Source organism: Musa acuminata, chromosome BXJ3-5, assembly GCF_036884655.1.
Source record: "Musa acuminata AAA Group cultivar baxijiao chromosome BXJ3-5, Cavendish_Baxijiao_AAA, whole genome shotgun sequence".
Lineage (NCBI taxonomy): Eukaryota > Viridiplantae > Streptophyta > Magnoliopsida > Zingiberales > Musaceae > Musa > Musa acuminata.
Window position 1 is genome coordinate 29,258,692 of NC_088353.1, and position 19,398 is coordinate 29,278,089.

General features: G+C 41.9%; 3 protein-coding genes across 5 annotated transcripts; all 3 read right to left on the reverse strand.

The window, feature by feature from the left end:
* Positions 1-202: 202 nt before the first annotated feature.
* LOC135637946 (glucomannan 4-beta-mannosyltransferase 9-like) lies at positions 203-4,627 on the reverse strand. Of its 2 annotated transcripts, XM_065150846.1 has the most exons (9): positions 3,958-4,627; positions 3,785-3,883; positions 3,293-3,545; positions 1,876-1,986; positions 1,657-1,793; positions 1,352-1,465; positions 1,055-1,254; positions 794-988; positions 203-694 (listed from the first exon to the last, which is right to left on the reverse strand). In XM_065150846.1, exons 1-9 carry the CDS (start codon positions 4,285-4,287, stop codon positions 532-534), a joined length of 1,602 nt encoding a protein of 533 aa, XP_065006918.1. In that variant the 5' UTR covers positions 4,288-4,627; the 3' UTR covers positions 203-531. The 2 variants fall into 2 exon arrangements, with proteins under 2 accessions (XP_065006918.1, XP_065006917.1); XM_065150845.1 differs by having other exon boundaries at positions 386-694; positions 794-1,254; positions 3,958-4,433.
* A 5,497-nt stretch (positions 4,628-10,124) lies between these two features.
* On the reverse strand, positions 10,125-11,397 carry LOC135637954 (peroxiredoxin-2E-1, chloroplastic-like). Its single transcript, XM_065150854.1, has 2 exons — positions 10,593-11,397; positions 10,125-10,448 (listed from the first exon to the last, which is right to left on the reverse strand). Exon 1 carries the CDS (start codon positions 11,356-11,358, stop codon positions 10,636-10,638), a length of 723 nt encoding a protein of 240 aa, XP_065006926.1. The 5' UTR covers positions 11,359-11,397; the 3' UTR covers positions 10,125-10,448; positions 10,593-10,635.
* A 1,305-nt stretch (positions 11,398-12,702) lies between these two features.
* On the reverse strand, positions 12,703-19,189 carry LOC135637567 (heat stress transcription factor A-3-like). 2 transcript variants are annotated; one of them, XM_065150154.1, is made up of 3 exons: positions 18,716-19,189; positions 13,958-14,083; positions 12,703-13,873 (listed from the first exon to the last, which is right to left on the reverse strand). In XM_065150154.1, exons 1-3 carry the CDS (start codon positions 19,145-19,147, stop codon positions 12,848-12,850), a joined length of 1,584 nt encoding a protein of 527 aa, XP_065006226.1. In that variant the 5' UTR covers positions 19,148-19,189; the 3' UTR covers positions 12,703-12,847. The 2 variants fall into 2 exon arrangements, with proteins under 2 accessions (XP_065006226.1, XP_065006225.1); XM_065150153.1 differs by having other exon boundaries at positions 12,703-14,083.
* Positions 19,190-19,398: the final 209 nt, after the last annotated feature.

Sequence of the window (19,398 nt, forward strand, 5' to 3'; positions counted from 1 at the left end):
TTAGTGTTTCACATAAAATTGAGCAACACATTAGAAAATTTTTCGGAAAAGGAATACGAATGAGAAGCACATGCATTTGATTGCTCGGAACAGTAATACTAATACAATACTGTTAATTGCTCGGAACACAATCCGATTACTTGGTCCTTTTTATCACATTTTTCCTTTCTTTTTTCTTGAATAAAACATTGCAAAGAGAGTGTTGGGCAAATTCAATGACCATAATTCATCTAAAGGTGTTTGCTTCCACACATTCTCATCTTCAAGCTAAATCCACCCCCTCCTACAGTAACAGCTGGTGGGGTGGGGTGGGGAGGAGACTCAACCTGCCCTACTATCTATTAGGTTTCTGTAAACCATAACACTCAACTTGGGTATTCACACAAGGATCCTATCACGCATCTTTCTGTCTCCCTAGTCGATCAACAATGAAATGCTTCTTTCCCTCACTGCCCTGCTTAAGCTCTTTATGCACGCGATCCAGCCAAAAGATTCAGCACCGCCACAATGTATCCAAGCAAAAAACTGCTACTAAGTTTGTGGAACAAAGGTGCCAACATAACCAAAGCCGACGACGAAGAAGGTGATTGCTTGGAGGAAGAGGTAGAGGTAGTAATGGTTCTTTCCGAAAGACAGGTCGTAGCAGCCACAGAAGAAGAGATAGGCTCCTGTGAAGAGCTCCAGTAGATGCAGCCTGATCTCCAAAACAACACAAAGAGCACCTTACTATGCAGGTTGTTGAATAAAGATGGAACTTGACATGGAAAAGATGCGCGCATATGGGATGGCTTACCTATCGCCAATTCTAATTCTTGGCTTCCTCGCTGCCTTGGCAGCCACTTTTGTCTTCATGACATCCCCTAGCTTCTCGGTGACCACCCATTCATTCACTCTCCCTGCTTCCAAGAGGCCAATCAAGGTTGCTTTTGTTCTGTGCAAGGACATGACGTTCTCGAAAAGGATCCAGAACACCAGCAAGTGAAGAGACCTGCGAAGATGAATCGAGTAAGCTATCTTAAAGTTTTGATCAAAAGAGATGAAGTCGGTTAGGGACCTCGGTGTTCCGACAGCATTCAGAAGTGTGATGGTGGAAGGAATATAGACTAAACCCCAGTTGGGCACTTCCACCTCAGGGACCAAGACAGTCGCAGGGATCACCACGCAGTAGAATACGAAGGTCACGATGTGAGCTACAATCTTACGAACGAAGAAGAAGCTGTAGATCACATGAACTTTCGTCCAGAGAGTTACATTCTGTATTTTACAGAGAGACAGAAACAACTTGATCAGATAATGTAGAATGTTAATTGGATTTGTGTTCCATCTTTTGATGTTGCAAGCTAACTTTTACCTTGTTCCTAGCGATATCCATGGCCATTTTCCTGAACAAGTTCGCTGGACCGCAGGACCATCGATGTTGCTGATAGCGGTAGGCCTTGAGAGTACTTGGTAGTTCACTTTTAACCTGAAAACAGAGATTCCATTGAAATCATGAACTGGATTAACAAGTCATGGAAGAACTCGATTCAACTAGATTTCCCTTTTTGAATTGCTTCAACATCCATGAAGTCAGAGCCAGTAAACGCACACTTGGAGTTGCGGTAGATAATGCGTGAGCTACAAGGAAGGATGATGATGAGGCAATTCTCCGAATACCTTGAGGTCTCCAAGGAATATGAATTTCCATCCCTTGAGGCTTGCTCGAACAGCCAAATCCATGTCCTCGACTGTGGTCCTGTCCTTCCAGCCTCCAGCTTCATTGAGAGCTGCGATCCTCCAAACCCCAGCAGTCCCTGTGAACAGAATCCAGTCACTAACGAGAACAGAATGAAGCCCTTCCCTATCTCCTGGTTCTGAGGTGCATCAGGAACTCACCATTGAACCCGAAGAAGGCATAGGTGGAGGATCCCACTTGTTGCTCCACAGTGAAATGGTAATCCAAGGACATCTCCTGCATCCTTGTCATCAAACATTCATTCGAATTCACTGCAATGCATGCATAGCAAAGGCTGGTAAGGAAAGCCAGTATCCGACACTCGAGACGGTCGACTCCAAAAGACAGGGATGAACAAAGACGAAGAGGTGACGACCCCCGCGAGCAGGTCCCACCAAGCCACGCGTCGCTAGGTAGGCAAGGCGCGTGGGTGGCGGCAACAGGATGGACGTTGCTGTTTTTGCTTCTATAATGTTACGGTGCTCGGCAAACCTACCCTCCGCGAACGAATCACCGAGGAAAAGGCGATACACACGATTAACAATTGGCTGGATTCGGTGGGTTCCAGAGGTACGGCTACGTGGCTCAGTTACAAGGTCATTTGTTATGGTGTGTAATCATAATGTAGATTTTGACTCGTCAACGCTGTAGACGGACCCCACCCGATATTTAAGATAGGTCGGAACTGTAGGAAAATAACTTCTTGGAATAGACAAATAATATATTTATTTTCGATTGAAAAAAAAATAAAATATATATATATATATATACACAAGTGGGCTATTGGATTCGTAAAGATCCCCGCTGGCCACTGAAATCTGAAAGGATATGCATCCGCATCTGTGCTTCCAGAAGCGTGTAAGGATACTTGGCACACGACCAAGACATGCCTGAATGATCACCGAGGAGCAATAGAAATAGCAATAATGAAATTGGTAAACATAATAGAGCTCACCAGGTAATGCCGGTCAGCATTTTCCTTATAGGAAATGGTGCTGTTAAAACACATATGAAAATATGGCTTAAAAATATTGAGAGCATATAAGCTCAGCTAGGCGTTTCACCCATATCACCATAATAAGTCCAATCAAAGTTAATAATGTTCTCGGTCCAAAAGCTAATGTTGTTAAAGAATGTAGGACCAGCTGCACTGTCAATATTGTTTCTATTACGTCGATGTTAATCATAAGCAACTGTGTTTGACTTTTGACCTGAAAATGACCCCATCACCAACAGGAGCCGAATGGACTGCGGCTCCGATCCAACCGCAATCATTCGCGGCTCTCCTGGTCTAAGGTAAACCCAAACTCCTATATCGTACGGATGGCATAACCTATACGTATAGAAAAATGACCGACACTCTTCCTCGTTCCAATTTGCTCCCCGTGACTGAATCGAGGTCAGTAGGGAGAAACTGTCATAGTCGCACCAAACATGGCGATTGATGCAGAGGGACCATTTCCGAGCTCCCAAGTCTCGGTGTGAAGCAGGGTAGATGCGCAGGTAAAACAAGCACGAAGCAGAGGGAGGATGGTGAGGATGAGTTTGGAGTGTCGGCAAGGGGGAGGAGTGCGTTACCGAACTTCCAGCGGCCCTGGACGAGGCCAATCTGGGGGTTGTGGACGAGGAAGGGGATGGTGCGCCACAGGAAGTCGGGTTCCGGCTGGAAGTCGGCGTCGAAGACGGCAACGTAGTCGCACTGCTTGACGTAGTTGTGCTTCATCCCCTCCTTGAGCGCTCCGGCCTTGTAGCCGTTCCTGTTGTCCCTGATCTCGTACTTGATGTTCACCCCTTTGCTCGCCCACCTGCGGCACTCTATCTGCACCAGCTCCTGCCACAGGATGCAGTTAGCTGTGAGTGTTTGAAGCAGAGTATAGAATGTAGAGTACCTGCTGGAGAGAGAGAGAGAGAGAGAGTCTTTTGGTGATTAATGCAGGCAATGAATGATGCAATCAATGAGCACTCTGAGCATTCTAATCGGTGAGTACGGATGCTTTATTCTTCCCTCGCAAAAGTTAGAGAGAGAACAAAAGTTTCGAGCATTGATTTGATGCATTGGAAGTCTTTTACCTTGATCGCGGGATCTGTGGAATCGTCGAGCACTTGGATTATGATACGGTCTGATGGCCATGAGAGCCCGCACGCAGCTCCAATGGAGAGCTGGTACACCTGTAGGGATGCAGGCGTAACATGAGGTTACGGTTCAAGGAAATTCCGGGCAGGTGGGAGGAGTGAGGTGAGACCTCCTTTTCGTTGTACATGGGGATTTGAACGAGGACCATGGGGTAGGCGGCATTGCCAAGCTCGGCGTCGTCCCCCATCGGCTCCCACTTGTAGCGCGTCTCGGGCCGGCGGCGGAAAAGCTTGACGAGGACGATGACGACGGCCATGTACACTTTCTCGACGAAGAGCATGACGGACATGGCCAGGCAGAGGAGAACGGAGAGCCGCAGCGGGGGGACGATCACCGGCGCCTTGATCTGCTGCCATACGACCCCCAGCTGCTCCGTGATGTCGTCCCTCGCCCCCTGGAACGCCTCCGGAAGAATGGCCGTCGAAGATAGCCTGTCCATCTTCTCTTCTCTGCTTCCTCGCTTGATCTCCGGAGCAAAGCAACTAGCGGAATGCACAAAGCTCAAATTGCAAAAGCTACCCGGGTGGCGCAGGACTGCCTTCCTCTTCACCTACGGATCTAGCAATAAGAGAGAAAGAGAACGACGAAGAGAAGAGCCCTTTCTCTGACAAGATTCACCTAAACCAGCATGTGCGCAGAGGATGATAGGAAGGAAACAAGAGGGTAGCAAGCGAAAGGTAGAACGCCGTGATCGTCTTTGAATTGTGCTTCCTCCACAGAACTCTCAACCTTGGTCCTGTCTCTTCTCCCCCAAGGCGAGAGGGAGGGGAGCGAGAGGAAGACACTAACGTAGAGGGAAGGAGGGAGAGAAAACCCGGCCGGGACACGATTGTGTGCGCACACCCTTTAAATAAACAATAGCCCATCAGCTAAAACGAAAAAGAAAAAAAGATTTTTTGTTTTTTTTTTTTTTCTGTTTTTTAGTAATTTAGCCTTAGCATCATTTTCTACATCAAAATTTAAAATTTACCCCTCATTTCTACTGATTTGGTTTGCAAGTCTTGATTTAAGCCACTCAATAGCCACAATGTGTGGAATAATATTATTTTCACATTAATTGTTTTGTAGATATAATAGATTAAAAATATTGGATTTCTCAGATATTCATATTCTAGGCATATTAATAATCGATAATAATAATAATATTATTTGTTGTAGTTTAATATGTATAAGCCAGTCGGGTCTAAGCAAGGGAGCAGAAATGAAGACCACCGACAAAGCCCAATCGAAACGTGGCAGTGCCGAGGCGGCGGCAGCGACAGCGCCACCACCGTTTACCATCAAGAACTAGTACTTGCCGGCACAAATCATGGGGCGGCGCCGCCACCAGGGTTGCTTTCCGGTTACCTGACGCCTCCCAGTCCTAGAAGCACGGGGTTCGGCTTGCTTGTTACCGCTTCCCCTGTTTGCTCCTCGGCAACTGCAGCTGAGTCGCTACTGTGACATCCTTTTTGCGCCATCACAATTAGAATCTGCAGCTACTGCTGTGTGCTAATATGACATCCGGCCACCTACCTCAACAGATGCGGAAGGGATCTCAAGCTGCTGCTGAGTGCTAATATGGCGTCCTGCTATCTCAACTCTTATCACTCAAGGTTAGCAACGCAAAGGATGATGGCTTTCGTTGCATGCCAATGAGAATTTTCAGCCACTGCTTGCTGACTGCTAACGTGACATCCTCTGCTAATTCATCACAAGCAGAAAGTAAGTTGCTGCTGCTGAGTGATGACATGACATCCTGCTACCTTGTCATTGGATCTTGATGGAGACAAGGTCAGCAGAGCAAATGAGAGACAGAATTATGTTGATGAATCTCCCTATGTATGTTCGGTAAAATGAAAATATTCTTCATATAGGTGGTGCCATAAAAAAAAGAGAGGAAGAGAGCAAAAGAGAAGAAGAATGGGATCATGAAACGACGATAGATGTCTTTGTGTTTATCCCGTCACTTAGTCTGATAGTGTGTATTTGGATCCCTTTCTCAGAATTCTATTCTTCATTCATCCTTCCTCATCATCTACCATTACACTTTTCTATGCTGTTCTCGCAATCGTATGCTGTTCTTCTTCTTCTTCCGCAGTCAGGAAGAAGACTTGCTCCGAATGCCGTGCATGGTTGAACGAACAGCCCGAGCAGCACATCCCAGGAGTTGCCGACAGTGCGCAGTGGTAGGTAGGAGAAGCTGTTACAGACAATTAGCATCCACGTTCATGGCGTCACATCAGATTTCTTTGGCTTCCTGTTGCGCACGCAGGACTCAACGAGATCCACCCACCTTCGTCGATCGCTTTGCTTCAAAGCAGCAGAATAACTCACTTAGTTCTCTATGACTAGAGAACCCAAAGCAATCTTGTGATTACCCACAACTGTTTGCATCTCCACGAAGAACAAGACACACTTGTTTTTCGTCCAAGGAAACATGGCATTTCTCTACGGTCCCTTCACTTACCTGCAGGCACCTGAGCCAGCTTAGATTATGAAGGTAAGAGGAGACACATCAACAATCATTCATGTACTGCCGCTAACATGGCTATGATGTTTGCCTGTACTGCCAGTAACATCACTTTGACAATGTGTTGCCATAGTCTACTCCCAACCATGAAGAATCAGCGTGCCTTTGATACAATGAATCTCCTAACACCTTTCCTCAGATCTAAAACCAAGTCGAAGGCATTGGTAATTGTCCTTTATTCTTGCCGAGCAGCAAGTCAGATGCCCGTGCTGCCTTGCCCTTTCTCATCACAGCAGTCCTCCTGTAGAATGATAGATCATGGATGGAGAACAAAACAAATGCTGCTGCCACAGCTACAGCTTTGTGGTTTTGTCAAGAGATGAATCCCCTACCAAATCAGTTCGTCCTTGCAGACAAATCAGCACAAACCAATCAATCATTGGCCCAAAAAACCAAATAAGTATGGTAGGAAGGAATATATCCTGCAGATTTGCTGTCACTTGTATATCAGAGTTGTATAAGCCTGCTACATATAATATTTGATGCAAGAGAACTGCTTGCTGATCTCATTTAATCAGGTGCATCACTAACAACCTCATCAATGAACAATAAAAAAAAAAAGCAGCAAGGCATCAGAGCAAGCTTCTTAATTCAACAACTTGCTATATCTTCAACCCACCAAATTGTTGTTAGTAGGATAACATATTCCTTCTAACACCATGGCCATTTGACATGTTAGAGAAAAACAAGCATCAAACAATAAGCTTTCAAATGGCAGCTGTAAAGAACCGAGTTGTCTGCAAGTCCACTGTTCCCAGCACATAACAAAAGAGGCCAACCTCCCTCCCCAGTCTTGCTTTGGTTGTGATGTCAATTTAGTTGGTATGCCATCCATTCCTCGAGGGAATAGGAATAGCATCACAAAGTAGAAGCTTCACTACATGCATCGTCTCTCATGGTAGAAAGAAGAGTCCAGTCTTTTGTCTACATCAGTGGATTGGAGATGTCTGTGGCTTTCAACCTTTTTTATGGTCTGCATGAATCGGTCAAAGAAATTTCTTCACCATTTGCCCTATACACATTTTTTTAGCATGGAGAGGTGGTTCTGTCGATATTGTCTTATCGACAAGTGGTAAAGGAGACACTCAAGCCATCAACTTGAATTGTTTATTCCTAAAATTTTCAGAATAGTTTATAGAACATCCAAAATGAGTTCATGTTGCTATTTTGTATGTGTCATATGAGTGGGGTCCAAGTATCCATTTGGACGTTGAGAATTGTGATAGGAGAGCAGTAACCCAATCAAGTGGAGCAATTAATTAGGTGTTCACATATTTTGTTTTCCCAATGATTTCACGATGTCACACACAAATCATGGACTCATCAACCACTAATATTGCCTCTGATACCCAAACTAGACGGTATTATGTCTCTCTCATTGACCTATCATCCCAAGCCATTTCAGAAGAAATAAATAAATATTTATACTATAGTAGAAATCATATATTATTAATTGTGACACTTTATCCTCTTAGGTCATTTGTCACTTAGGAAAAAAATTTCAAGACAGGTGACTAATAGGAATGGTTGACTTTTTCATGCATTTGCATCCATCTTTCACGGTAAGCCGTTCTAAGGATCAGACCAGTCTTACCTGAGTCAACGATCCATGTGCCCAAATTGGGGAAAGAAGTCACATTAGATGGCACAAATTAAGGGTATGGTATGAGATTTTGTCGAGTTTTGTTATCTTCTTAGTTTACATGCAGTCAATCAAACATAGTAATGTGCCTAAATTGGGGAAAGAAGTCACATTCGATGGCAGTCAATCAAACATAGTAATGTGCCTAAACTGGGCAAAGAAGTCACATTAGATGGCACAAATTAAGGGTATAGTATGAGATTTTGTCTAGTTTTGTTATCTTCTTAGTTTACATGAGTCTGTTTACTACTACTACTACTACTATTAGTCTATTACTACTATGAGATTGTGCCTAGTTTTGTTATCTTCTTAGTTTTGTTATGTGCCTAGTTTTGTTATCTTCCTAGTTTTGTTATCTTCTTAGCCTTGTTATGTGCCTAGTTTTGTTATCTTCTTAGTTTACATGAGTTAGTTTTGTTATGTACTACTACTACTACTGCTGCTGCTGCTGCTGAGCAGCAGCTGCAGCTACTACTACTACTACTACTACTACTACTACTACTACTACTGCTACTGCTACTGCTACTGCTACTGCTACTGCTACTGCTACTACTGCTACTACTACTACTTGAGGCCTAATCTGAAACAAGTGAAGAATGAGACATTTGGACAGCATCAGTATCCACTATAGAGTAATACAAGACATTAAGATGACTATACCTTTCACATATAACCTACAACACAGAGGTGTGTCATGAGGAATGACACAAGTAATAATTTTATTACCCATCATTTTAAGACGCATCAATAAAATTGTTATATGTTATCCTTTCCTTTAGAACCCATCATACGAGTCTAAGATGGTTACTGCACAAAATGATGATTTAGGTGAAAACCTGGGAACATACCAAGGGACCCCTTCTTGTAACTCTCTAATAGTTTGCAGCAATCTGGTGATTGTTGCAATAGGGGCTCAAAGTATGATATCACATTGTGCTTAGATCTCAAAGGTACAATAAGTTGCAGCCCTATTAGCTATTATGATTATAACTGTGCTCCTAATATAACAACTCACCACAAAACTGCTAGCAGACTCATAACTCATCAACCTAGTTATATAGTGACTTCTTCATATGATTAGGAGACAGTTCTTCAATTGTATAACATTACGGAACAAAATAGAAAGGAAGATTCTGAAAACTTTGATGCATCCACCAAAGAATGCAGATATAGGGTAGAAGCTATCGGCATTGGTTTAGATATGTTTCAAAGCAAACAGCTGGTCATCAAGAAGGAAAAGCAAACAAGAATATCAACTGAGATTCAATTAACTGAAGATTTTGCTAGCAAATACCAAGCAACAGATGTAGCAGAAAGAGATGAAACAAATAGGCAGAAAGAGGTGAAAAGATAAGGAGTGACTTAACAGTGTCGATCAGCCAAAAATAATTTACAAGACAGTTTTCAGTTAAATTGTAGAACTTACAGGCGAAGCACATCAGAATAGAGAGGAAGACTCGTCACCCGATCCCTAATAACAAAACAGATGCAGGATGGAATCTATAGGCATTGGTTTCGAACTTTAGATAAGTTCATAAATAAACAGATACTCATCGAGAAGGAAAAGAAAATAAAATTCTGCTATTAATCATTCGTATATGCGACAAATAATTTATAAGAGAAATGAGGAATGAAATGAATGGCCAATAAGGAAACTGAAGTTCCAGAGAGAACATGAACCTAAGCCTTCCTTTTCTTCCTTTTTTTCTTTTTCCCCCTTTCTCTTGGAAATTGGTGTACAATACTAGTTTCTTCAAGATCCATATTAAAAACAATCTATTCCAACCTAGTTTTTCCAACTATTCCAAAAACAAAAAACAACTATACTCTTTCTTCTTATCATTCTTAAATAGGCAGATTGAGGTAACGAAAAAGCAGACAGCCATGATATTTCTTTGTTTTGTCTCCATCGAAAGCCCAATCTTAAGGCACTCTATATCCATCCAGGATTTATAAGGTAAACTAATTTTAATATATAGGCTCCTAATTCTTTTCATGTTAAACTTACCATACAATTGTCTCAGACAAACTTCAAATCTCAAACTCCTAACACCCTTGAGGCTTTAACTGCATCAATATTGCACAGAAATCAACATACCGCACAACCAGAAGAATTAGAACAATGACAAACAGGAAAAATATACAAAAGAAAATAAAATGTATTCGCTACACAAGCGCAATTGCTAGTTCTTGGAATGAATGAGGTCCAATAAATAAGGTAGCGTGCACATGCTTTGTTAGAAAATGTCCCAAACATTTCCACGAGAATATGCCTCTTAAAAATTGACCTATTTCTCAAGTTTTTTGTAATACTCTGCTTATGTTACCCAACAACTTCCATGTTGATCTCTCAGTTTCTTTACTCTGGCATTTCAACAAACACGTCTTCCACCCACAATTATGATACCAAAACACAACCATCACGTGATCTCCAAAAAGCCAGGAGCTAAAACAATATAATAAAGAAGGCGTTAATGATCATAAGGTTCCCATTATTTCATGATCTGAAACCATAATAAACTGCAACCGTAGCAAGATGCGATTTCTCCGAATCCAACATTATGGAAGAAACGAACAGTAGACCACCAACCTGAAGACGAAAGAGGAGGAGAAGAGAGAAGGAAGGATTGGGATTAGAGGGCTTTCAGCATGTCGTCCGCGCCGCTGAAGGTAAAGGCGCCGCCCTCTTCCAAGTTGAGGACTTTGACGACGCCGTCCTCCACCAGCATCGCGTAGCGCCGGGACCGGACGCCCAGGCCCGCGGGTTTGTCCCGCAGGTCGAGCTCAACGCCGAGGGCCCTGGTGAAGTCCCCGTTGCCGTCGGAGAGCAGCAGCACCTCGTCCCCGATCTTGAGGTCCTCCTTCCACGCCCGCATCACGAAGACGTCGTTGACGGAGACGCAAGCGATGGTGTCCACGCCCCTGGCGCGCAGCTCCCCGGCCTTCTCCACGAAGCCGGGGAGGTGCTTCTGGGTGCACGTCGGGGTGAAGGCCCCCGGGACGGCGACGAGCACGGCTCTCTTGCCCTTGGTGAGCTCCGAGACGGTGACGGTCTTGATCTCCTCGTCGGGGCCGAAGTAGGAGAGGGTGGCGTCGGGGAGCTTGTCGCCGACGGAGATGGTGGTCGAGGAGGCAACGGCGGCGGGTGCCGAAGCGAAGCACCGAGGGAAGGCGGCGGGCCGGAGCCGGAGGGTGGAAGTGGCATGGGGGAGGATGCGGGGCACGCGGATGGCGACGAAGGGGCGGAGGCGGACGACGGCGGAGGAGCGGGAGGCGGGGGCGACGAACTTGGCGCCGGCTTCGGTGAGAGAAGCTGCCATCTCCGTGAGCGGTGGAATCACCCGAGTAGGACGCATGCGATGAGAATAGTTATCGAACAGCTGTGTCCTGTTAATCGAAGCATATCATGTCTACCCACTCGACACGTACTTTCCTCACCAGTCCCGGTGGGTTGGTGAGTGTGGTGGCAACGAACCCGTCGATTCAGGAATCGATCGGGTCGGGTCGGGTCGGGTCGGGTCGGTTCGGTTCGCTCCTGAAATCATGTCCGGTTCGATTCCCCAAAATACAAAATAAGACAATGAAAACATAAGATAAGAATAATACTCCTAATGAATTTTATCCCTGCGAACGTGAAAATTTTCACGGCAAATTTTACCGAACATGAAAACGTAACACCTTAAAATATAATATATTCTTAAAGCAAAAAAATAAAAATAAAAATCAAATCAAACTAAGTAACTTATGTTTGTATTTAATTCAGATAAACGAAATTTAAATTTTGATGAATTTCTATTTGATTCGATTTGATTTGATTTTTTTTATACAATATAGATTTACATGTTATGAGTTCAGATCCAACTTGGGCGTAGTAACTACAATAAAATCCTAAATTTTCTATTATTTCCATCCTCTCTCTTTCTATCTCCAACTCGGATTAAGAAAAGAGACTACCATTTGGTTTTTAACTTAAATCTTAACTCGATTAATTGTTTAGATATTCGAGTTCATTCTTCCTGATCCAACTCGGATTTATTTTTCTACTTGCTACTTCATCTCAAACTTGATTAACGAATCCTATAACTTAGCTTAAGTGGGTCAAATAAAATGATGATTTTGAAAAGAAAGAAAGTAACGGATCTCAGCTAATCTAATTGATGAACATTTTTGACAGTTAAATTGCAAGATTCTAAGAGTCAATCAATCCCCTTCATCATTTATCCTAAGATCATTAATTGCCCACACCAAATGCTGAGATCGAGTTAACGCATAACAACAATAGTTTAATCAAGTTGTTGTCGAGACTCAAAATTAACTACAAAGCCAAAGAAAGAAAAGAAATAACTAAACACAACATAAATTAGGCCATTGAATGAGGTAGCAATTGGAACATCAACACAGCTTTTCTTTTTCCTCTTCCAGAATTATTAGATTGAAATGCATAATTAAGGGGTGCAAACTCAAGGCTGGGATGTAGGAAATAGATTCCAGAAACTCGAGTTCACAGGACACATTTCGCATATTCCTTATGAAAACCCTACTAGGGACTAATTACTACCCAGCCTTCCACCCTCATTCCAATGAAGGCCATAGAATAGCTATTGTTGGTTCTATCAGCAAAAGAAATGGTAAATTGTATATTCCAAGTATAAGGATGCCACACATTTTGATACAAAACGAATACTAACACAAAATAATCATTTACATAAATGAATGAATCAAGGATTGCTGCTATAACATCAACAATGACAGTTGAAATTAGTCGTTACAATCTTCGAGTTAATAGAGTCCTAAGATAAGTATATGTAGTATGGGACTTCCAAGGGTCCCAAAGGGCAGGAAATCCTATTGTTGCATGTTTTCAGGATTATCATTCTTCAAGGATGCAGATTGATCTCCAGACTCCTGCAAACACAAGCCAGAATTGTCCCACTTATCAAACTCCAAGTTTCCATCCAAAACATGCAAAACAGGATCCCATGGCACATCAAGTCCAGCAGCAAAACCCAGCACACTGGGATCATGAACAAAGTCCTCCCAGACATTTCCTTCGCAACCGAAAGATTGTTGTCCAGCCTCAGTGACTGCTTCCCATACTTCTTCCTGGTCGATGGTAATATCCCTCGCTGGTCCTTTGTCCCTCATTTTCTCCTCGGAAGCATCTTCAGGGAATGATATGAGATCCTCGGATGCACCGTAGGTGGCATCCAAAGTGTAACTAACGGTGTTCTTTCCCCTTAAGACAAGACTAACCAGATCTTGCGCCATACTCTCGCTTGGAGGGACAGTAGCACTGAAAGAAGTTCTCTCTGTTTCAACACCCTGAGAGAGAGATGAAAAACATTCAGCAGGAGTGATGCTAAGTTGAATCTGACTCTGATGGCTCTCAGGATTCTTGGCCATTGATGAAACAGTGGTAGCATCCAGAAACAGTGGGGCCAATGCATCAACTTCAGCTTCATCTAAGCCTTCAATAAGTTCTTCTCCACTTGCATGAAGTCCGAGTTTCTCAACAAAATCTGGCAAAATATCTGGAATTTCTTTGTTCACAACATGTTCAGGGTCTTGCAATGTAGAAGCAGCAACAACTTCAAAACCAAGCATATTCTTCGCACCTTGGTCGATGCATCCGATTGCATCAGTGTTGCTCGATGGTTTTTGTTTAAGAAACTTTCTTATCACTCTCGGAGAAGCAATGCCACTCTGCTCCTGCTGCTGTCTAAGATGAACCAAGAAGACTGGGTTTCGAATTACCTTTGCCAAGAAAGAAACCATTTGCTTCTGCCTCTGTTCTGCTGATTGCATCTGCAGTTTGAGCATATCCATCTGTTGGACTGTTATGAGGTGTTCCTGCTGCAATCTCATGATCTCCTGCATCAGAGCACTCCTATCACTTTTAAGCATGTGGATTTCACCTTCCAATTCAGAGTTCTCCGGTTCGGCTGACAAGCTTACTTGCATGGCAATTTGGTGGACCTGAGATGACCTGCGCCTGTTAATGTTTTTCAACAAAACTCTATTTCCTTGTAAAAAATCTTCATTCGCAAATTCCCATCTATCAGCATCAATCTTGTGAAAACCCTGAAGAGAATCACTAAAAAATCAGTTATATACACACACACACACACACACACACACATATAGATATGTATATGTATATATACATACATATATAAATATAGATATGTATATGTATATGTATACATATATATATATGTATACATATATATATTTATTTATATATATATACATACATATATTACATTGTTGGGAGAAATACTTTGTGAATCAGCTTCAATTAACCTGCTTCCAGTCAAGGTATTATAACTTAACAAAAATATATTGTAAATACAAGGACACAAATATTTTGTATCATCATTGCATAGAGTTTATTAACTGAGGGATGACAATTCACTTTTATATGGATAATAAACATGCTGAAGAACAAACTTGCTTGAACGGACCTAGTCCCGGGAAGAACTCCACGTTATAGGCATCAAATTACAAGCATAAAGTACTAAATTCTCATTCCAAGTAATTCAAAAATCATTTGAAGAGTGTTGAATGCATAACATTTCTCAAGAGTACTGACCAAAAGAAGTACAAAACAGAATCTGGTTTTCACCTTTCAATCAATGAAAATTTGTTTTAGACATCAAAGATTTCCTGCATGTATCAGACTATTAAAAATATGTAAAGTAATATTTATGAGAATAACACAAGAAAGCCTAGCAGCCTCAAAGATGAATATAAACCCAGCTAATGCACATTGTTTATGTAAGTTTTTGTATTAGGAACTGTGGAAGTTCATGAGAAGTATGCCACGCTAAGTGATTGACCTCAGAAACATAAAAATCCCTAATTATAACAATCAACAAATATTGCAAGTGTTATCTGGAAGAAGAGCATATAGCCTGACATACAATCTCCTTAATCTAACAAGTAACACTTATTGCAAGTGTTATCTGGAAATAGAGCTGATAGCCATCTTCTAATAAGCTGAATAAAAAAGCCCATAATTTACTATTCTCCTTCATACTTCATCAGGTGAAACAATATCATGGAACTTTTGGGACTTGATAAATACCACCCCTCTACTTGTAAGGTTAAGGCCATATACATTTACCATCCCTAGACCCTGTATTGATAGAAGACCCATGACATGAGCTGCCTTTTAGTCAATGGATACCATCCAAAAAGATGACACAGGGAAGAAGTGTCCACAATCTGCAGAACTTGCTTATTTGAAGATGAACACAGAACATCACTGTCCTCCCACATAAGAAAACTGACTATTCAAATGAATATCACACACCTAAAGTACTTGCAAAATAAAAAATTACCAACCTCATGTAGATTAAAATCTCAATCATCCAAAGGTACAAGTTTGCTTTTAAATTTGACAATTATTCATCTCTTCAAACATTTTGGTCTTTTAGGACTGCTCTATTTAATATACCTAGTTGTCTTCTCTTTAGTTCTACTTGTTTGCCCTCGAGCTGTTACCGAATTTTTAACAATATTATGTAACTTGATCCAGATAATTAGGATATTTATCTTTTTAAATTCAGGTATTCAACTTATTCAACCCATTTTGCCACCTCTTACTTCCTCTACATTCTGAATAGTTATCCATACTGTGCTCAAGCAAAGATCAATGGATAGTTACAATTTATGTATCCTTGTCTATCCTTTCAAGCACAGCCAAATACATAAGCATCTTGGACCTTTTAATTTTTCTATCGAGCCTCCTTAAACAGACATATCCTGGCTCTTTGTTCTCAGCATGACATTGGTTGCTCATAACAGAAGAAACAGATCAAGAGTGGGCATATTGATAAATGAAATAGGGAAGAGAATTTTCTCGTCTCAAGATCTTAAAGAGATACTCATGTTATGTTATAAATGCTTCTAACACCACCTGTTTAATTCTATGGTTGGCATGGTACATGCTACTGGCATGGCACAGTACATTGTCATGCCCAAGGATTATTCAGATAAAATGCTGATTTTCACCTGGACATCATGTCTCATAAATGAAGGTCTCAAACACAATCATGGGCCCTGTATTGGGCTACATATTGTAGATTTTGTCACTGGCACATTAAGATATTGACCAGCATAACCCAATCAAAAGAAAGGACCTTGCCAACCCTATAACTTACAGGGAATTAGTCTAGTTCTCTATATTTAGTGTTTGCCCATCACTTAAGCATTGAGGTGGAGAAAGATCAAGGGCATGGAGCTTGTATGCTTCATCCAGGTTTAATTTATCAAACCTTGATAAGGATAAGGAAGGAAAAGAAGAAATAGACAGGAAGAGGAAGAGAGATGGAGAAGGAAATGAGGAATGGGAAGGGAAGAAAGGAGAGGAGAGAAGGGTGAGAAGATGGCTGCCGTATTCAAGGCTGGAGAGGAGGAGCTTGCAGATTAAGAGAAAAATTGAGATGTCAGGAGCATATTATAGTTTTCTACAAAAGTCCATGCTTCAAAATGCCCTTATCTTTTCCTATTCAATGTTTGACATTTGCCTCTAGCTACTTCTTAAAGATATAGTGCTTCACACTACAGCTACCTTTGTTAAAATGTGCTGATCAATAAATCTACTTCACCTTCCAAAACTTCAAATGTCAAAACTGGAATTCCCATTTTTTTTCTTCACTATTCATATCTACCATCAGTTTTCCTGAATTTTGAAAACTCCATAACAACTACAGCAAAGGTTTATTGATGACAATGAAGGAAGAAAATACCTGAAGGCAACTTTCCAGAGACCTAGTTCCACTTGGGATGAAACAAATAGAAGCCCTCAATAACATTCACTCAGTCTTAAGGTTCTCGCCAATACTGCAACTTCTAGCTAATGGTAGCCTCTGTCTATCGAATATTTCTGTCTCAACATGTTAAACATCAATAAGATTCCTCCACTTTGGTCCCAATTCAATTTGGTTCCTCAATAGTTGTCACACTGCTGTAATATTAAAATAAACTCCACATTTTTTCCTCACTTGTTATTTGTTTTTCATGCCAACTTGATTAGGCTGCTTATTATGATTATACACTCTCGACCAGTTCTCTATTCTGCCAAAGATCTATTTTACAGAAGTTTCAACAATGACATGATGATGCCCTGTGAGGATGATGTTTCCATTTCTTTCATTGAAGAATTATCCACAGAATTATTTCAGGGTAAAGGTCATCAGATTCCCATTATCTTTTATTGTTATTATTATTATTATTATTATTATTATTATTATTATTATTATTATTATTATTATTATGTTTGTCTCAAAAATGGCAAGCTCTAACATTATTTTCCAGCAGGATATCTGAACAACTTAAAGGCCTAAAGATCCTAGTAAGCAAGTTTTCACGAAACATTAGTTGCCAAAGCTTTTGGACATGCAATTGTTAAGAACTATTCCAATAGTCTATCTAAGCATCTAGTTTGCTAATTTCTAATTGCTCCGTAGAGTGCATTGCATCCTATTCCTTCAATCAAATTGCTAAAGATTCAAGTTTATATCAGAAATATGATCGTCTTCAAATAAATGAGAGCTTTCCTTTCAATGATTTTAGTCAGCAGAATGATTTTACACTGAAGTTTCTAAGAAGAACAAATATAGAGCATCTCCTACAATTATTCTGATGCCTCATGTCCTTACCTCGATTTCAGATATCATGGTTTATTCTCAACATTTTGGTGAAGGACATTGAATTTACATACCACTTCTATGGTCAAATCAGCCACTAGCTTAGATCTAGCAATCAACTTATATACTCTCACAAGACAATGTCAAGTGATACAAACATGAACTCTATCAATCATATAATTAGTCCCTCCACACTAAACATGCACCTAAAAGTACTCCCAATACATCTAAGCCAACAAGTAATTGGCTTCCAAATTCTAGACGCTTTTCTCAGAAAGACCACTCCGGCTCTTGCATGCATCAAGAGCTTACCCCACTTAAGATGCAAGGAACCTATACGTGCCATAATCCAGTGGACCTTGCAGGTAATAGAAAAAGTATAGGATCACGACTCTTGATGTGAAAAAGGCCACATCAAAGATAGGAAATAGGCGAACGGAAGTTTACAGAAGTACAACTTCTAATCTAACAGAAGCACAAGTATGGAACACAAACATGTTTGATGACAGTGCCATCTACAAGCAAACAGTTCATCCAACTTAATATGACTTCTATTGTAAGTTTGAAGCTCACCTTTTGAGAAGATAAGCCATACTTCAAAAATTCATCCCCATTGTGGCACGTCTCATCAACAGGGCAGTCTTGATGGCTTTGTGGCAGTTGTAGATCCCGGTTGTTAACTATTCTTGTCAAGTCTCCATTTTCATATAATTGTTACATAACACCAAATCTTTGTACAATTTACATAAGCAAATACAATACTTCCACCAGAAAACACACGGGCTAGGCACTAAAAGGACTAGTTTTCATGTGCAAATTCAAGAGTATGTACAACAGTAAAGAAGAATGGATCTACATAACGAGTTTATGCGAATGAAGGATACAACGTGATTTTAGGAGCCCTCAGCAGCAATCTACATAGGAATTAACACCATTCAAAACTCAGCACCAATTAACATGGAAAAACAAGTAAAGAATACACCTTTGGGGGAACAGAATTAGAAAGGGGAAGCATATAAAGACGGGAAAAGAGATTAACGAACAACAAAATGGTACCCACATAAGTATTGAGTTGGCGGACGAAGCTCGAGAAGTTGTTATGCTTGAAGTGCCGGGGGAGGACCACACGGGCGAACTCCACGGGATCCCACACCACGAAGCTCCGGCCGGCGGGGCCCCACGAGAGGACCGCGTCGAGGGCGGGGTCATCAACGAGCTCGTAGGTCTTGGAGAGGAAGGGCGGGATGGGGGCAGACTGAAGCGCTTCGAGCGGCCTGGGGACTCCCTCCCCGCCGCCACCTCCGCCATCTGGCTGCAAGGCGGAAGGAGCTGCGGCGGCGGAGTCGGGCAAGGGGGAAACCGAAGGGGATGGCGGCGAGAGGCGCGAAGGTTCACCTGGTGGTTCCATCTTCGGCCGCAATCGCGGGGATTGGGAGGGGTTGGAAGCGGAGCGGCCCCCGAAATCCATCAGTGGAGAACGGAGAAAGGTCATCGAGCGAGGCGAGGAGCAAATGGCGGTGAGCGGGATTCGCTTGCATCCTTACTACCCCTTCCTCTACATATAGATATATAGTTATGCCCCTGGTGCAGCCATCGTATGGACCACTAGGTTCACGGCACGTAATTACAACCAATCGCCAATCGACACGACACCCGGTGACTGTGTGGGACCCACTTTTTCTGACCGAGGAGGGCAGATATTTTCTGGAACCGCAGAAATTACTTCGCGGAGAAGGAAGCGAT

Excerpts from the sequence above, each read along its gene's own strand:
- LOC135637946 (XM_065150845.1), bottom strand. The coding sequence starts at position 4,287 with ATGGACAGGCTATCTTCGACGGCCATTCTTCCGGAGGCGTTCCAGGGG. Across the intron at positions 1,987-3,292 it reads CCAGGGCCGCTGGAAGTTCG|TGAATTCGAATGAATGTTTG; the intron begins GTAACGCACTCC and ends CATGCATTGCAG. Across the intron at positions 1,466-1,656 it reads TATTCCTTGGAGACCTCAAG|GTTAAAAGTGAACTACCAAG; the intron begins GTATTCGGAGAA and ends CTCTGTTTTCAG.
- LOC135637954 (XM_065150854.1), bottom strand. The coding sequence starts at position 11,358 with ATGCGTCCTACTCGGGTGATTCCACCGCTCACGGAGATGGCAGCTTCT.
- LOC135637567 (XM_065150153.1), bottom strand. The coding sequence starts at position 19,147 with ATGACCTTTCTCCGTTCTCCACTGATGGATTTCGGGGGCCGCTCCGCT. Across the intron at positions 14,084-18,715 it reads TCCGCCAACTCAATACTTAT|GGTTTTCACAAGATTGATGC; the intron begins GTGGGTACCATT and ends GATTCTCTTCAG.